The sequence below is a fragment of the Alnus glutinosa genome, chromosome 13 (assembly GCF_958979055.1).
Source record: "Alnus glutinosa chromosome 13, dhAlnGlut1.1, whole genome shotgun sequence".
NCBI lineage: Eukaryota > Viridiplantae > Streptophyta > Magnoliopsida > Fagales > Betulaceae > Alnus > Alnus glutinosa.
Window position 1 is genome coordinate 6679269 of NC_084898.1, and position 18720 is coordinate 6697988.

Below are 18720 nucleotides of genomic sequence, written 5' to 3' on the forward strand. Positions count from 1 at the left end.
TAAAATTTTGCGTATTCAAAAAAACACCATCTTACATGCGATTTGAAAAAGCATATTTTCTACATTTTCAAATCGTAATTTTTAAAAACGCAGTTCTCAAACAATTTATGTTCTACTATTTGGTTTAAAATCGCACTTATTAGTTTTTGTTTTGTTTTTCATTTTTTTTTAAAAAAAAAAAAAATAGAATTGTAAACATATTTAAAATCCAAGACAAAGAGGAGAAGGAATGAAGAGAGTAATAAGAAGAAAGAAATTAAGATAATATAAATAGAAAGAAAAAAAAAATTATCATTTAAAATTGATGAAAATGTTAACCAAAGTTTTGGACTGAAAACAGATTAAAAAGTTGAGTTTAATTTATTTTTTATTTATTTTTTTTTAAAAAAAAAGTTTAAAAACTTGGGTCTTACAATTGAAATGAAAAAAATACACAATAAATGTCAAATACTCTCTTTAATAAATTGTGAGATAATAAATTTTTAATAACTATTTAAAAATAATAACTATCCTGATTTTTATATAGGATTGTGTAGAAAACTCTTGCTTATATATGCAGAGTGATATAGATAAACCTGTTGTTTTGTGTCAAAATTAAAATGAAATGAAAAAGAAATCAAGAACGAAGGTTGTATTAGAGTAATGTATTGAGTTGTCAAAATTTGAATTTTTTTAATTAAAGTTTTAAGAATTTTATTATTGAATTACCCTTTTAAAAAAAGGATTTGGGCATCTTTGAGTAACACATTTATTTTTATTATATTTTATTATTTTTGAAATGTTGCGTTGTTAAATTTGAATTCTATTCAAGTTTTATTTTATTTTATTTTTTTTATTTCAAAGGTGATACTCTACCTTAATTTATTTTTTTAAAAAAAAATTTCAGAAAATAGTAAGGGACCACCTTGCTAATGTGGCAAGGTAGTGAAAAGTTATATCTTTCGATGGTATTTAATCATTACTCTAAATTTAATATTAAACCATTGTCTGCGCCGAAATGATAAGCTTTAACTGTACCGTCGACAGTGGGACCCACAGAGATGCTGACGTTGGACGACACAGATGCAAGTGGACTGGAAAGCCGACAATGCAAATAGTCCCAGGTTTTTTTTTTTTTTGCAATTTTTTGGAAAATGAAAGAAGAAAGCCAACGTTGTGTTCAAACTTCAAACCGTCTAACATATTTTTCTGCCTTAAAATATTAAGTAAATAATTAAATTTATTATTTTTATTGTCTTAAATTTTCAATATTATTATTAATTTAACATATTATTAAAATAAATGTCCTAAAATTAAATTTTATTTTCATATATAATTTACCTCATATTTCAATTAAATATTTTAATACTTGACATACTTTAACATGCAACAAAGCGGTTACAAACGGGCCAAAACTAAAATTAAAAACACCTTCAAAGAGTAATCAAATAGGAATGCACCAATCATTGTGCTTGCGATTGTAGTTGTACTTTAATTATTTGATTGTAAAGCTTTATGTGCTTAAGAGTCGGATTTGTGCATAGTATTGATGCTAATGACATGACAGTAAAAATAAGTATTTGAATCAGCACTTATAAAAATAAATAAATAATAAGAAATGATTTTTACTGTTACGTCATCTCAGTTATATGTCAGTCATGTTGGTAACAAATATCAATCAAGAATAGCTATGCATTGGTGAGCACTTACAAGAAACTCTCTCTTTTTGGGTTGGTTGATGTTGGATTTTGATATTGGCTATATTTCGGTGACAAAAAGTTAATTATTGAAGAATTTGGAACTCAGATCACTTAGAAGACCTTCAGAAGAATATTGCAAGAATATTATTCAAACAAGCAAATAACTGAATAAGAAGAATTTTGCAAGAATATTAATCAAGAAAGGAAAGAGTTGTGATTTGAAAAATATTCTGCATAATTAATTGTTCCTAAATTTTTGAATTTTCTGTATAAAGTCCGGACAGCCAGAAGCCGTGTCTAGACACGATTGGCAGTAAGTTCCTGTTCTCAAGCATGTCCGGATAGCCTAGCGTAAGCAAGTCACAATAAGGTCATGTTCTCTAAGATGTCCGGACAGCCCGGCGGACGCAACTTCTAGTACAGCCCTGTTCTCCAACATGTCTGGACAACCCAGCGGACACATCTTCTAGAAAGTCCCTATTTTACAAGATGTTCGGACTCTCCTGCGGGCACAAAAGTATTTTCCATGCAAGTGTTCGGACACTAGGACTATCTGTCCGGACACCCTTCACATAAAAGTTTTTCTTTCTGATATGTGTCCGAACACGCGTTAGCCTGTCCGGGCACCGCCGCCTAGAAATCTGTTCCAGACTAATTTTAGGGTTTCTAAAGCCTATTTAAAGGGGCTTCTAAGAAGTCTTTGTTTAAGAATTCCGGTAGAGGATTCCATTGTGATAAGAGAAGGTTTATTAGGCTTAAATAGATTTATATATCTCTCTTAGAGTGTTATTGTATTTGTTCAACTATTGAAGTGTAACTAGAGAAGAGTTCCAGTTAAGGAAGATTAATTGAAGCACTCTCTAAAAGCACTCTCAAGAGAGTGACTACTGCAAAGGGTTGTGAGTACGAACTTCTTGTAATTAGCTATTTTTTTTTTTTTTTTTTTTTTTTTATAATTGGTTTCTTAGGTTTGGTTGCTCCGGAGTGATTTTTCTCTTTGGTGTAAAGAGTTTCCACTTCGTAACCAAATATCTGTGTTATTTATCTTTACTGCTTTATATATTTAGTTATCTATTTGGTTGAAGTCGTTAGAAGTCTATATTTATTTTTAGTTGACTTTATAAATAATTTTAGAAAGCTCCAATTGTAACTTAACTAGCCATTTTAACATGGATGGAATCAGGATATCTTTAGAAGGAGGGCCAAAATATGAACAAGAAATATATTAAAATTTAACATTTAATTAATATATAGAATATAAAACTAGTATCTATTTAGTTTTTAACAACTTATAAACAAAATAAAGACATAAAATAATTGATTCTTAATATATTTCATTTTTTAACTAAATCTCTTATCAAAATGAAACTGATGTTCTTTTAGATCCCGAAAATTATCCATCATTGAATATGTACCGAATCCTCTACTGTTGTATTATTGCATTTGATTTGGAGAATGGGAACCCTACTAAACACTGTGACCCTTAACCCTTTGGCATGGAAGTCTGCCCTGTGGGTGATAATAGTCCAAACTTTGTAGCATCATCTCTCCAATAACAATTCATAGGAAACAATTGCCACATATTGGCCAAAGTGGGGTTTGGTGCTTCTTCCCATCCCTCTTCTTTTCTTAAATGCTTATGAGTGTACATACAATTGCAATTTTATTTATTTATTTATTTATTTTGTTTTTTCTTAGGAGTCTATTATTGCCATTTACACTAGATATTTTCATGTTGTCTGTGCTTTCTCACAAATAAGTAAAGCAACTTTGCGAAAGAACATTTGGAAAAGACACTTTATATATATATATATGTTGAGCTTTTGCAGAAATGGTTGAACCTAGTAGGACTATGTTGTCAAAAGATGAAGCATTTTCCTTTAGACCAAGTGTAGTACTTTTTATTTATTTCGGGGTTTTTTTTTTTTAATTTTTTTTTTTAAAATTACTACTTATCCAAAAAGAATGAATTTAATCATTTTATTAATACTTTAACCCCCTCTCAATAGGTGAGACCCAACACATGGAATATTTAACTAAAATGAGAGTAAACCGTAGAGTCAGAGTTGAAACTAAGCACCTATACTCTGATGCCATGTTAAATTACTATTTATCCCAAAAGTTTAAATCGATAAAAAAAGAAAGATAAATTTAGCTATTTAATCAATACAATAATGTTAGTCTTAATACTCATTTATCACATTTATCTCACACCGGCTAACGTGACATGTTTTAAATGACTTTTCATATCAATCATTTAAAAAAATAAAAAGCATAAAATACTTAAAACACGTCATATTGACTGATACGACATTATGCATGAGTGTGATAAATAAGTGTGAAGTAGCATTACTCAAACGCACCATTTCATGGCGGCAAAACTTTTTTTTATTTTATTTTTTTGCCAATTTGTGTTTGTTTTTATTCTTTCCCAGATAAGTTCTGTACGTACGTGTCATTCATCAAATTGATATGTGGGATACACGCAGGGGCACAATATGTGTTAGTGCATCGCCGATGCATGTAAAGGCATTTCAAGAATCTTTTCAAAAATCCCTTCGCACCGATGAAATTGAATAGGAATAAAAAGTTTTTTTGGTATTTTCTGGCCACCCTTGTTTAAGAAATGAAAGTTAATATCTACTAAGATAATGACTTTTTCGCTAAAGCTTATTTGATGCACATGCTTTCAGTGTTGAAATAGTGGGAGAGAGTGTGGACATAATTAACTAAGAAGATGTGGACAGAAACCAAATGCTCTCGACAAATAAATCATGCCAATGTTTAGTATGATCACTTTGGGGATACTTGCAAAATTGCGTTGTCCCCGGATAGGAAATTTGACGATTCAAGAAAAAAACGTTAGTTATATTTGCGTTATCGGTTTAAATAAGGAACCAATTTGAGACGTTACGCTTATGAGTATTTTTATAATTCACCTATTCAATGTGAGTAATCCATCTTTTCAATATGAGATTAACTTTTTGGAGTTATGTTATTTAGTAGATTGAATGTCATACAACTAGGATGACGTGGTAGTGAAAATCAACCTTTGATTTTTTATTTTTTATTTTTTTATTTTTATTTTTATTTTTTTAATTTTACAAGTGCTGATCCCAAATGGCTGATTTTCACTGCCACATTATTGGACAAGCTAGATCCTTTCCGGTTCAAATAAACTTGAGAGTATCCAATTAGTGTAATGTAAAAGGCAAAATTGTCTATTCACATTTTTGTGAACAATCTTGCCATTCACATTGCAGTAATTGGATACTTTTTTGTTCATTTGAACTTGAGAAGATCCAAATCCCACATTATCAAGTTGTATAGCATATAACAGTCAATTAAATAACATATCCTAAACGGATTAGGATCCTATACAATTATTTGTTCAAATTTGAGAGAATTTGGGCAGGTAATTGCGTGAGACCACTTATGGGATCCATCTGACCAGATAAGTGGTTGTGCAACCCAATTTTTATTTGGTCAGGTGGATTCCATTGGTGATTTCTCACAATCACCTGCCTGAATTCTCTCAAATTCGAGTAAATAATTGTAGATGATCCTTATCCATTCCAAATGCTAGAGCTCATAGTTTTTGGGAGATGTATGGTGTTTACTGATTAGACCACGGCATAGTTCCAAGATGGTTTTGATTTGGCCAGCATATAAACAATTGAGAAGTGATTGGTGCACAACAAAAGATACATAGGGTGGGATCCATATGGTGAGACCACCACATGGATTCCACTCCATGTGTATTGTGTTGTGTAAGAATATTTTCACTAAACAATTATCCCTCCAACTCCACCACTATCTACAAGGTCATAAAAAATAGTTTTATTATCAATAGTAAAGAAAGATGAGTGCAGAACCATGCAGCGGTATTAATTTAATAAGTGTTTTTTTTAATAATTAAACTCAAATTAAGGGTATTTTTTTTTAAATAAGAAAATTATTTATAAATTTTAATTGGAATCAAGTTTTAGTTCTTGATGAAAGAAATAAAAAAAGGTAGTATTTTAATGGAAAATGCTAAAAATACTACTAGTGCATGAATCATTCCCCTATTTTAATTGTGGGTAAGGGGCAGAACCACACCCAAAATTACTTGAACAAACATGACTAAAAGTATGCATGTCTAAATTATTTTTTTGGTGCATACTCTAATGAATTTATGTTGTAAAATCAAAGAAAATAACAAGACAAGATAAATAGATTACAATATGTGAAACTAGTTCTTCAGTAACTATGGTTCTTCTTTATTATTATGTGTATTACGTACAGACTACTCAATACTCCATTTTATATGAATGATAATAATAAAAAAATACTCCATTTTATAGACATAGAATTATAATGGGAGGTTAAGGAATAGGAAATGATAGAACATGAATTAAAAGGCTACATCAATGTATTACATGAAAGTTATAGGAATTCTAAAATGTGACATGAAGAGTAATGTTTCTTGCACAACTCTAACAACTTTTTTTTAGATCAACTATTGAATATTTAGGGTCCACATATAGAAAAACAAATCTAATAGTTGATCATATATATATATAAAATAGTTAAAGTTATGCAAAAGTTGTGTAAGAGCTGTGCAAAAAACATTACTCAACAAGCAAATACGATTCTCTTTCTTTCTGGAATAAGAGTAATGTTTATTGCATAACTCTTACATAACTCTAACAATTTTTTTTTTTTGTTTTTTTAAGATCAACCATTGAATATTAAGGGCCCACATGTTGGAAAACAAATTCAATGGTTGATCATAAAAAAAATAGTTAGAATTGTGTAAAAGTTGTACACGAATCATTACTCATGGAATAAATAGTTACACAACATATACGTGGCATATATCTCTGAAGAGGGGCAGACCTACGTTTATTTTGGGGTTTTTTTTTTTGGCAACCCCAAAAAATTTTAAAGTCCTTACAAAAATAGAATTTTCTATATTATGGTTCAACAATGATGAATTTTTAATACTCGTTAGAATATACAGAAAATATAATATATTTTTCTAAAGGAAAAAAAAATGTCTTCCATGGATAATATTATTCGCCCCTAATTATAATGAGATGGTTCTAATTTTTATTAGCTCTATTATATTTTATGTATATTCTAACAATACCCATATATGCAGCTTTCTAAAGAAATCGCTAAAGATTGAGAAAGAAATTGCTAAAAATTTCACTTCAAAAATGATAATGGATGAATTTTATTCCATGAAAGATCGTCGTTGAGTATAATTCGAAGGAGATGCCAAGTTTTTTTATTTTTTTTATTTTTTTATACATGTTTATAGCAAACTAGAAAAGTTTTGTATTTGAAAGGGAAGTTATTTTTAAAGATGATTTTATAAGCACATAACTTTTGTATACAACTATGACTTATGACTTAGTATGAAATTAAATTTAAAACTTGTCTACTTGCGGCACATATAGAATGGCTATAGCTATATATTTATTTATTTGCGTATGTTCGAACCAAAAAAAAAAGAAAAAAAGAAAAAAACCCTAATTTCGCCCTTATTATTATTGTTAAAGCATTTTCAAAATTAATAAGTATATATATTTATTTTGTGTTTTGGGAATGTTTTAAATTGAAGGTATTAAAGAGCATTAAATGAAGCGAGTCTCATATGAGAAAAAGAGAAAGTGTCGTTGGCATTTATAAGGCCAAACACAGTTTAAGCATTTAAAGTAATGCTTGCGTGTATGCACTCATGTGAATACACTAGTATTGTGTAAAGCATTGGACACACTCATGCGTGTGGCAGTGGGTTGTAGGGCGCTAGTGGCACACATGACACTTGGCACCAAAGCTCGGAGCGATATAATCATAACCCTTCAATTTTGACAGTCAAGATCATTCGATCTAATGGTTTAATCTAGACTGTAGGATGCTTTTTGGGTAGATCTAGTGGTTGGATTTACTGGACCATTATTAAAGTAATCTATAAGATCAAATCAACTTTGATCTAATGGTTGAGATTAAATGATTACAATCTAATGGTTATTATTAAATAATCATTAATAGTTATTTGATCTGATGGTCAAAATTAAGTGTACGTTAAAATAACATTTTATGACGGTTGGATTAGCAATTATTAAATAACTTCTATTCAACACAATATAAAAGTAATTGCAGTCCAATTATTAAATATACATAACTATTTTCTCTCATTTACTGTTTTATTTTCTAATGCCTTCTACACTTTAAAATTTAGAGTTGTTGTCTCTTGCTACAATAGTAAATCTAAGGGTATTCGAGTTTAGTTTCGTTCATGCAAAACGCAACTAAACAACGTAGAATTTTTAGGCTCTATTGTATCCCGGAGAAATATTTGCCGTAACGTCCCATTGCATACAATTTCTAATGGAGGCAAATAATTTCCTAAGGAAAACGACATTGTAACGCACCTTAAGAGCATTTCGTCTTTAATGCTTTCTTTTACTTTTATCAGACAATTATGCCATTTGAACGTCCATTGAAGCTGATCTCAAATGAGAATTAATCAAGAGAAAAAAGAAGAAATATTCATTGAGTTTCAAGATTCTTTTGATTTTACTGTGGCCCACTGGCCCGTGGGGGAGAATTAACCATCAGTGCATGCAGAAGCTAACATGTCTTTTTGTGAGACGAGCAGCCTCACATACATGCACTCTCATCGGTGACGGCAAATCCTCGACCTCAGGTGTGCCCACAAGAACGAGCGTGATGGTTGCGACGGGGAACAGTGACACAAAAAACAAAGGTGATGATAGTATGCGAGAAATTGAGAAATATATATTTGTGATCGCAACAACTTGCCCACATCGGTTTGTAAGCGACAAGACGTGGGTGATATTGGACTGATGGCTGATGGGGGTGCATTGGGTAAAGGAGGATATGGAAAGAGACAGCGACTCGAAAGGAGCACACATGAGTGTTTTTATGTGTTAATTCAGATCAAAAAAGACCATGTTGGCATGGCCCAGTGAATTTATTTGTATGTGTATTTATTTGTCCTATCTCAACTCTGACTCAGCAAAAGGATATAAAGTACGAGGAATGGCAAGGGCCATGTTGGCCCAGTGGGAAGAAGCAGCAAGTGATCTGCATGTAGCATCAAAGTTGGACTATGATGAGGAGATCAGTACGTTTGGTGCTTTGAGATATGGGTTTTTAGTACAGTTTTCGATATGGTGATGTGTCAGCTCCTGATTGATCTTTTGAGGGCTGGTATAGGGGTTAGTTTCTATTTGGTCCACAGAGCAAGGAAGGACCTGTAAAACAGCAAAGCCACGCTAGGGGTTGGTCGACAGAGTCTCCTCCAATGACTAAGTCAGTTGGGGAATTGATGAGAGTGAGTAAATGTGATTAGAGTTAGGTATACCTATCTTTACTTTTATTTATAGTTCTACTCTTCTTCACACGTGTGTAAACATACACCCAAATCACCGTAGTAATGGCCACCTGACATGGCCAATGATGTACACAGTGACTTGATATGATACGGAGGCACCTGGTACGACGTTCTGAGTCAGGCGAGCCGCTTGACCTCAACGACATGTTAGGCATTTAATTTGATTTGATATTCTGAGTATGCGATTCCATTAAATATTGAAGATACTAATAAATACTAGATACTTCAATAAATGCGGGGAGCCCTTTGTCTTGGGTTCCCAACAGCCTCACTGATTCTGGAAGTTGAGATTAAGCCTGGGCGCTCAAACGAGTCCTTCTGCCAGGAGAGTTGATTCGCCATTCGGGTGCGGCTGAGTACACTGGATAATATCTAGCTGGGTGGCCCGTATAACCGGTGGGCCTAGTAGAGCCCAACTCGCTTGTGGATTCCATTTGAGCTTTGGGGATGATTATTCCCTAACAGGGTTGTTGTCATGTTCTTAATTCATTTATATCTATTCTCTTATTAATTAGGTTGAAAGGGACCTAGCTAGCTAACACTATAGTTAAGCCTATTGGCAATGTTGGTCTCAGTGAGATGGTATAAATATATATGAAGCGTATACTTAGGCCTTGGATCAAATGTATGGTATCAGAATTTGTTTTTCCTTGTTTACTTTTTGGCGCTGCTGAGTGCTAACGAGATGGTTAGGACTTATGGTTTAGGGTGGGTGTTGAATGATCACTTCTCTGTTTATCCCCATGCTTGCTGAATGTCTCTGTATTTCAGAGATTGATGACGACCTTTATTCTGAATCTTCAACTTTATGCAGGATTAAATGTGTCTTTAATTGCTTTCCCTCGCGCGCCATTTATCCCTTTGATTGTCATAAGAAGGTCCTGACAGTAACAACTATTTTCCCAGAAGAAATTGTTTCCCTAGAACCTCATCCTATATTTATACTATTTATCCTTGAAAAACTAAGCTTGGATTACAAACATGGTCTGAGTTTTACCAATTATTGACCAAAAGTAGGAAGAATAACGAAGAATCTGCATAGCTCATTTATGGGTTGTGCATATTTAGGTAATTATATCATTGTTAATGCTATGTTTGTTTTGACATAAAATAATTTTCGACGTAAAATGGTTTAGAAATTAGTTTTTAGAAAAAAATGATTTTTCTCAAAATATTTTCCGGTATTTGGCTCGTACGAAAAAATTACAACGGAAAAAAATCACCAACAACCATTTGTGTCAGATTCCGGCCAGATTCACTGGAATCTGGGTTGGTCAGATTCCGGGAGTATTGGCCAGATTCTAGCTAAATTCGTTAGATTCTGGCCAGTTTCGATGGAATTTGGCCAGCGAAAGTGGCTGAAACCTGGTAGCCGGAATTCGGCGACGGTGGCCATACGTCGCTGGAGTTCGGTAAATGGGAACCTTCCGTGGTAGATTCGGACTACCATCAAACTCCAATGCCCAGCGGTGGAGGATTCCTACAAACATGCCTGCAATAATGAAGAGTTTAATTTCGAAAAATGATTTACGGTTTTCAAAACCATAAATTGTTTTCCAAAAATTAAAGAGACTTTTACAATCAAATTGAAAATAATTTTGTTGACCATTATTTTCACCCTTACCGAACATTGAAAAATGCTGAAATCATTTTCCAGGAAATATTTTATACCGAAACAAACGAAGCATAAGTTGTAATTTCTATTTGTTGTGCATATCAATAAGATAAGAAAATGATTTTCTCTCTCTCTCTCTCTCTTTTGTGAGATTTCTTATTCATTGCTTTTCCAAAATCATTTATTTATTTTTTTTTTTGGGTTAAACACCTTATTGGTACATGTGGTTTTGCAACTTTATTTTTTGCCTCATGTGCTTTTATTTGTATCACAGATGGTGCTTGTGTTATGGGAAAAGACGGAAATGGTACATTCGTCTATTTTTTCATCCAAAACTAACGTCTGGCCAGGTCATCGGACAAGTGTCGGTGTAATAATGAGACACCTGTCCCCAGATGCAACGTCAGCGCTTACTTGGCTACCAATTTTTTTTTTAAATTTTTTTTTAAGGATTTTTTTAACAAAAAATAAAATAAAATTGTAGAGCCACCCCTTTGGGCCACATGGGGGTGGCCGAAACCACCCCCATTTGGCTTGGGGTGGTTCGGCCGCCCCCAGACCGGCCGGTATGGGGGTGGCTGAACCACCTCCGTGGCCCTTGGTGGCGGAGGTGTAGCATTATTACACTGACACTTGCCCGACGATATGGCTAGACGTTAGATTTAATTGGATGGAAAAATAGACGGAGGTACCATCTCTGTCTTTTCCCATAGCACAAGTATCATCTATGATACAAATGAAAGCACATGAAACAAAAAATAAAGTTGTCAAACCACATGTACCAATAAAGTGTTTAACCCTTATTTATTTTTATTTATTTTTATAGATATTATTACTATCAACAGTTTAACCCCTACCCTTATTCTCCCTTTTAGATGCCCCGCCCGCACTTGAATGCCTCAATAGCTTCGAGAATTGTTTCATAATCACCTAGGCTGTGGGCACAAGCATTTTATTAATATAAAACTACATGCGTGATTGTTTTGTTTTTATAACTAAACCTTGATGTTTTGTTTTGGGGCAACTCTGTTTGTTCTTATTAAAGTCTGTTACCTCCCAAATTTCCATAACATAAGCTTGCTGTCCAAAAATCTTCCTACAGATATTCTGCTGCCTGTAATAGTTTATTGGTGTTCACAAATGGCTTATTCTAACCTTTTTTTTCCTGACAGAAAAACCCAGCATTTTTACATTTTCCCCTGTAAATTCAGATGCTAACTTCTCAGTAATTAATAACTTTAGTTATTGTTGTCATGTCGATCATTTTTATGGATGTTGTTCTCAAATGCGAAGCCCCTGGAGATTAGATTAGATTACAAACCACACCAATGTGTTTCTTTGATATGCAGTCTCCTTCTTGAACACTTGCCTTTTCTGTTGCAGAAGAACATACTATAGGGAAGATTTCTTGGAAAGAATTGCTTGCAACTTAGGTGAAAGCTATCAGATCTAGGTGGAAGGTTACTGTATATATTAATTAATATTATCTTTTATTTGAAAATTAATTTTCTCACTTTTTGGGATGTAAAATTGTTGTCTTTTTAAATTTTGATTGGATTTTTTGTTGTTCAATGCTTATCACAAGGTCCAAAAAATCTCTACCTACACCATAATTGAATATTATTATTATTATTTTCATTCCCTCCATTATTTCCAATAATAGAACATTTAAAGTTGGAAAATGGATTTTATTTAAGAATGTCTTTACTATTATTTAATTCTCTTATTTAATACTATCAATTTTTTAAGACTTATTTCAAGAATAAAATGTTAGAGAATTAAATGATATTAATGCATTTTTAATTACTTATTACTATAATTAGCAGGGCCGTAATTAAAGAATGTTAACTACAATTAAGCTTTAAATTTTTTTTTTTCATAAATTTTTTTTTACTAATATTCATTAATTAGGGACCTTAGGCGACCGCCTAATTTTTTCCTATATAGAGCCGGCCCTAGTAGTAATAAGTTTGCTTATGTTTGCCGTGACTAATGTGTTTGAGGATATTTTTTGTTTTTGGTTTGTAAAATTATTATGATATGATATAAATGTGGAACTTATTTTTTTGTTTTGATGAGTATTTTTGTGTATTGAGTTCTCTTATAACTTTATGACTTTTATTTCTCAAGGGGTAGCTCAAACAGCTGGAGATCGACCACGTCTCATGAAGCGGAGGTCATTAGTTCGAATTCCTCTCCCCTTTTGTGTGAATATGTCAAAAAAAAAAAAAAAAAATTAGGACTTTTATATTTTTTGGTTTCCCTAAAAACTTTAGGATTTTTTTTTTATTACTATTATTCTCTCGAGGACTTTTAGACTTATAGTATCCTTAGGATTTGTAGTCCATGTAATGGATTTTATTAATTAAACCTTATTTTTTAATAATTAGGCTATTCATCTTCCTCGTGTCTTCAATGATTTAATTATTCTATATTATACAGATTAGTATCAACTATCAAAGTCTTGGTTTTCCTTGGCTTGATAGCTAATCCTTGGAATGTGACAACCTCTTAATTTGGCCATGATATTCGCGAGAGAGAGAGAGAGGCTGCTATAAGAGGCAAAGTCCACAAAATGTGGATTTGCTTGTGAATAGTGGAAATGAAAGGATTAGCCACCTTCCTCTTCCCTTTTGCCGCGAAGCCTACGGCGCCTATGGCCCCTTTTAGTGCTCCGGGCAAATAGCTTCACTTTGAAGCCCATGCCTTCCTCATCACTCTAAAAGCCCACACTGTCCACGTTGTTTAATTTTTTTTTTTCCTAATTAAAAAGTCTGGCAGGAGAGACCAATTGTAACTATTCTATCTGAGCGTGATCATAGTAGCACTTGCTTGCTGGGAGCTGCACAAGAGGAATCTAGACTGTTAAAACTGTATGCATTCATTCAAGTCTAACTGAACCATAGTATGACCCAATCCCATTAAGGTATTAGTGAAACTAAAGACGACTAATACTAATAGGATTGATGATTTCAATTTCGAGAGTTGAACTCTCACTCTAGTACGTGCCAAACCAGTTGAGAACTTTCCTTTAAGCCATTTAACCATCACCACCATCAAAGCTTTTGAAATAGTTGACTACACGCTGGCAGTTCACAAATAAATGTGCAAAAGAGACTTGTCGGGTGTGCTGTCGTGTTTTTTTTTTTTTGGGCTGTGAGTGTGAGTGAGTAGGAGGGTTTTAGAGGTTTTTATTTATGTTTGTTTGTATTTATAGTCGAGATAGCCATCGGGGAAAAAAAGTAACAAGCTTTATTATTCATATTCAAAAGAAATATTTTGAAATATACGGTATGCTTCCATAAATATATGGTTGAATAATGTATTAGCTACTCTCCAACTTTGGAGACAAACATAAAATTAAGATAGTAGCAAATGCAAAGAGATAACAGATTACTTCATTTTCTCTCATTCTTGGAGTAAAATCTGAGAACCAAGTAGAAGAAGAGACGATAAAGAACTCCCCAAGCCAGCAAGATTGCTATGTTAAACCAAATACTATCCTTCTCCCCTATATCCATCGAGAACAACACGTCTTGTCCTATCAGCATGCAATCTTTTCGCAGTGGTGAAATAGTTGTGTTGTGGAGATTGCTGAACCTCACCTCTCCTAGAGGACCTGGTGAAAGATCCTGTGGTTGCCCATTGTAGCATCTGTTTCCTTTGAATTCATTTGTCAACAATGCCTCAAAAGGGTATTTGATTGCTGAAATGTAATGCAGCCACCTCCAGTATATTGGTATTTGAGTTCTCTTCAGGAAGAAGCCACAAGTCAGGAAGAAGAGAGCTGTGGTGGCAATCACAACGGCATATCCTGTAATGTAGCTTGGAACAAGTGCACTGACAAGCATCACATAAGCATTGGTTGTAATGAGTGAGGCATAGAGGATTAGCCAGAAGTAGAGGATTTTGCCTTTGAGATGAAGGATGAATTTGGTGATGGCTGCAAATGTAAGACCTTGTATTGCAAAGAATGGGAGGTACACGATGAGCGAGGAGACGACGTAAGAAGAAGCGCGATAAGCGTTGTGGGATGTCTCTCTCATGAAGATGAATCTTTCCTGGATAAACGTCGGCACGGCATCGTTGGAGGAAAAGAAAACAAGGCAGACTGTAAAGATGTAGAAGTTGAGAAGGCGGTTGATGTCTTTGAAGGTACGGTGGTTGAGCTTTTCGAAAAGGGATGATAGAATGAGTGCCATTACTCCCAACACAATCTCCCGTGAAAGGAAGAGTTCTGGAGTTCGAACCACGTTGAGTGCCGTCCGCCATGAGAGAACCACAACCTCACGGATCCATGGGTTTGCATATTTGGGGCCGTGATACTGCTGCTCGTCAAGCACTTCTCCCACCTCAAATTGTTCATAAGAACTTGGTGCATAAGAGTCCATGGACGGGCTAAAGGCTACTGCAGGAGTTCTAGTAGGATTGTGTTGAGGTGTTGGATATTGGCTTGAAACTAGGCTTCTTGGTCCTCCCGGAGTGAGTGCACCAGGGGTCTGTCCGGGTGTTCTCGCCGGAGTCCATGACGGTCGATGATGAGGGGTTCCCTTGACACCATGGTAGATCCAGGCCGAGAAATCTTTGTAGAAATGAGAAGCTAGGCGAGGATTATAGACACCACTGTGCATTGGCGTGTGTACCTGTTATAATATAAATAAAATATGATTCAATTAATATTAGAGCCAGAGGTCGAACCCTGCTCAACACTTCACCGCTTATTTAAATTAAATATCCCATTTGTGGAGCCTCTTCCATTATAAGAAGTATGAGCTCACACGTGAGTGAGGGGAAGAGTTATAATATAAATTAATTTATTAGCAGTACCATTTTCCTTTCAAGTGAGTTGTCAAAATCCTCATCCTCTTCCTCATCATCCTCGTCGTCATCATTGTCGTAATCATCCCGTCCGGATGAGTCCGGTCGAGGTGTCATGTTCCCAGAAGAGAATGCATTATTACTACGGAGGCTGATCATGTGCCTAGATACAGCAGGGCTCTTTTTGTAAGGTGTCCGAGGTGTTTTTGGAATGGGGGTTTGGGCCACTTGATCAGGTTTGATGCCATCTTGTTGGTACTTCACTAGCGGGTCTAGCCCTACGGTTGATTCATCATACTCTTTGATCACATCGAGGAGATACTCGAGGCTGTTCTCTCCTTCTGGTAATGGCCTTCCAAATCCTGTTAGGTGAGCAGAAAGGGCAAGTGGGCTTCCCAAATATATCAGTCTTCCCCTATAATTACATGCGGTGGCTTAATAAGCATCGAGTCAACTTCCAAATCACAAAGAGTAATGCTATTTAATATACTGATATACGACGGCTATACAATTAAAATAACGTAATAGCCTATTAAAATAGTATTTACTCATAAGGTTTTGGTAGAAGCCAATAGTTTCTAAATGAGTAATGATGTTTGGTAAATTGTTATACGACTGTAGTATGATTGCGATAACGTAAAGGTGAAAATTAGCATTTGAATTAGCAATGGCTCGTAAAAAGAAAAATCAAATGCTGGTTTTCACTGTCATGTCATTCCGATCGTATAGCAGTCTACTAAATATCATTTCTCTTTCAAAATTCTCCTAAATTCTAGATTGTGCAGATCATGAACAAAATGGATTTTCCCAAAGTGTAAAATACTTGGTGTTTAATTTGTTTACCTGGCAAGGACAGTGATGCGGTCGAGGAGCATTTGAATGCGATAGGAAGGCTGGTGGATGGTCATGAGGACGATGCTGCCACCTTTAGCTATGTCCTTCACCTTTTCCACCACACTGTAAGCACTTGTAGAATCCAGACCTGAGGTGGGTTCGTCGAGGAACAGCAACGATGGCTTATGGATGATGTCGATTCCTATGGAGACCCTCCGTCGTTCCCCTCCTGACACCCCTCTTGTCTCCCCATCACCAATATATGTATGTGTTGCACTCTGCAAATATTGTATATTTTTCCTTTGAGAGAGAGATAGTTTTCCATTTTCAATTGGGATCATGTTTTTCTTTTCTTATGAGGATTTGTTTAGTTTTTCATTTTCTTTGTTAGATTAGGAGTATATCTTAATTAGCCTATATAAGGGATACACATACACACACTCAATAGAACAATTTAGTTTTGAAGTATCAATTAAATATTAGACTGTTAGTGTTTTGGAGTTATTAATCTGTTTGCTTATTTAAAGCTATTAAATCACAACTTTAATCATTTAATCAATACTTAAGCAACACCCTCACGTGTGAGCTCAAACTCTCTTTTAATATGTGATGTCCAACACGTAGAATATTTAATTGAAATGATGAGTAAATGATGAAGTCAATGTTTGAACTTAAGACTTTTGTCTTTGATACCATATTAAATCACCACTTGCCAAAAAACTTTAGCTAATAGGAAGAGGTAAAGTTAACCATTTAATTAAGGACAGAAATTTCCTACAAACTGGTCTGTAGGAAATTTCATACAACACACATATAAGAGTGACATGTGTTTTTTAAACATGTGAGAAACACATGTGTTTTTATTAATGCTATTAAAAAAGAGTAATGATTGAATACCACCCAAAGATACAACTTTTCACCACCTTGTCTATGTGGCAAGGTGGTCCCCTACCTTAATTTATTTTTAAAAAATAAAAAAACTCAAAAAGTAGTGGGGGACCACCTTGCCACATAAGCAATGTGGTGAAAAGTTGTATTTTTAGGTGGTATTCAATCATTACTCATTAAAAAAAGCATGTGAGAAGCTATTGCTATTGATATTGAAACATGTGCATGTGCTTCTCATATGTCAAGGGACACATGTCAATCTTATATGTAGGTTGTATGAAATTTCCTACAAACCAATTTTTGTCCTTTAATCAATACTTAAACAGGGACAACTATGGTCTTTCTTTTCCCTAATTGTTATTTTCTCTTTTCCTGAATTCAATTTTCAATCTTCAATCTTCAATTTTTAATTTTTGTTGCTATCATACATTGTCAGTACAATCTTAGTTCTGCTCGGTGTCAGAGAGAGAATTATATACATACCTGCAAGCCGAGTTGATCAAGGAGCTCATAGACTCTCTTTTTCTTCTCAGCCCTTGAAATGGAAGGAGGAAGCCTGACCTCGGCTGCAAACATGAATGTCTCAAACACTGTCAACATGGGGAAGAGCTGATCGTCTTGCATCACATATGAAGATACCATTTTCATGTAGCTAGTAGTAACCTGTATCACCCACCCACAAATATCTCCACCATTAATTCTTATTCAAGAATGACTAATGATATTTAACATACTGATATATAACTGCTATACAACTTAAATGACGTGATAGTAAAAATTAGTTTTTGGATCAACAAAAGCTTGTAATAAAGAAAAATTAATGATTGATTTTCACTTTCATTCATTTTATCTCAATTGTATCGTAGTGTACAGCGGATCAAGAGTAAATAAAAAAGAAGGATTAGTACCGGCTTCCCGTCGATTTGAACAGAGCCTTGTAGACTCCCTTGTGCAATCCGGCCAGCCAGAGCATCAAGAAAAGTGGATTTTCCAGCACCACTAGGCCCCATGATGGCCATAATTTCACCTTTAACGGCCTGGCCAGAGATGTCATTAAGAAGATACGCTTCTTTCTTGATCCAATGGCCATCCTTCTTCTGCTTCTTTATGACACTGTATGAGAGGCTGCTGAATTCAAGGCCGTGGCCGGGAACCGTCTTCCGGGGTGCCAGAGGCACAGCGTTTTTACCTGCAGCACCTAATTTGTCCATGTCCAAAAGGCTCTCAAGGCTTCTATTGCTTTCCAGCCGGCCGACCTTCGCCATTGCGATAATTTCCGTCGACTGCGGGCAGGCTTGGCCAACAACCGGTGTCAATGGACCTTTTAAGAGCTGATCAGATTGTGGTGTGAAAGGGTATAAAAGGAGGGAGACGCATACAAATGTGGACAAGAAGTGAGGAGGTTAAAATGAAATAAATAAAGAGGATTGGAATTTGGAGGGTTGTGAATATGTTTGAGAAGAAAAGGAAAGGGA

The 18720-nt window shown here is 34.6% G+C and overlaps 1 protein-coding gene across 1 annotated transcript; it reads right to left on the bottom strand.

The window, feature by feature from the left end:
• Window positions 1-14005: 14005 nt before the first annotated feature.
• On the bottom strand, window positions 14006-18510 carry LOC133853715 (ABC transporter G family member STR-like). The gene is made up of 5 exons (XM_062289733.1): window positions 18154-18510; window positions 17729-17908; window positions 16367-16635; window positions 15533-15938; window positions 14006-15348 (listed from the first exon to the last, which is right to left on the bottom strand). The coding sequence occupies exons 1-5, from the start codon at window positions 18508-18510 to the stop codon at window positions 14104-14106; spliced, it is 2457 nt and encodes an 818-aa protein (XP_062145717.1). The 3' UTR covers window positions 14006-14103.
• Between the last annotated feature and the right edge of the window lie 210 nt (window positions 18511-18720).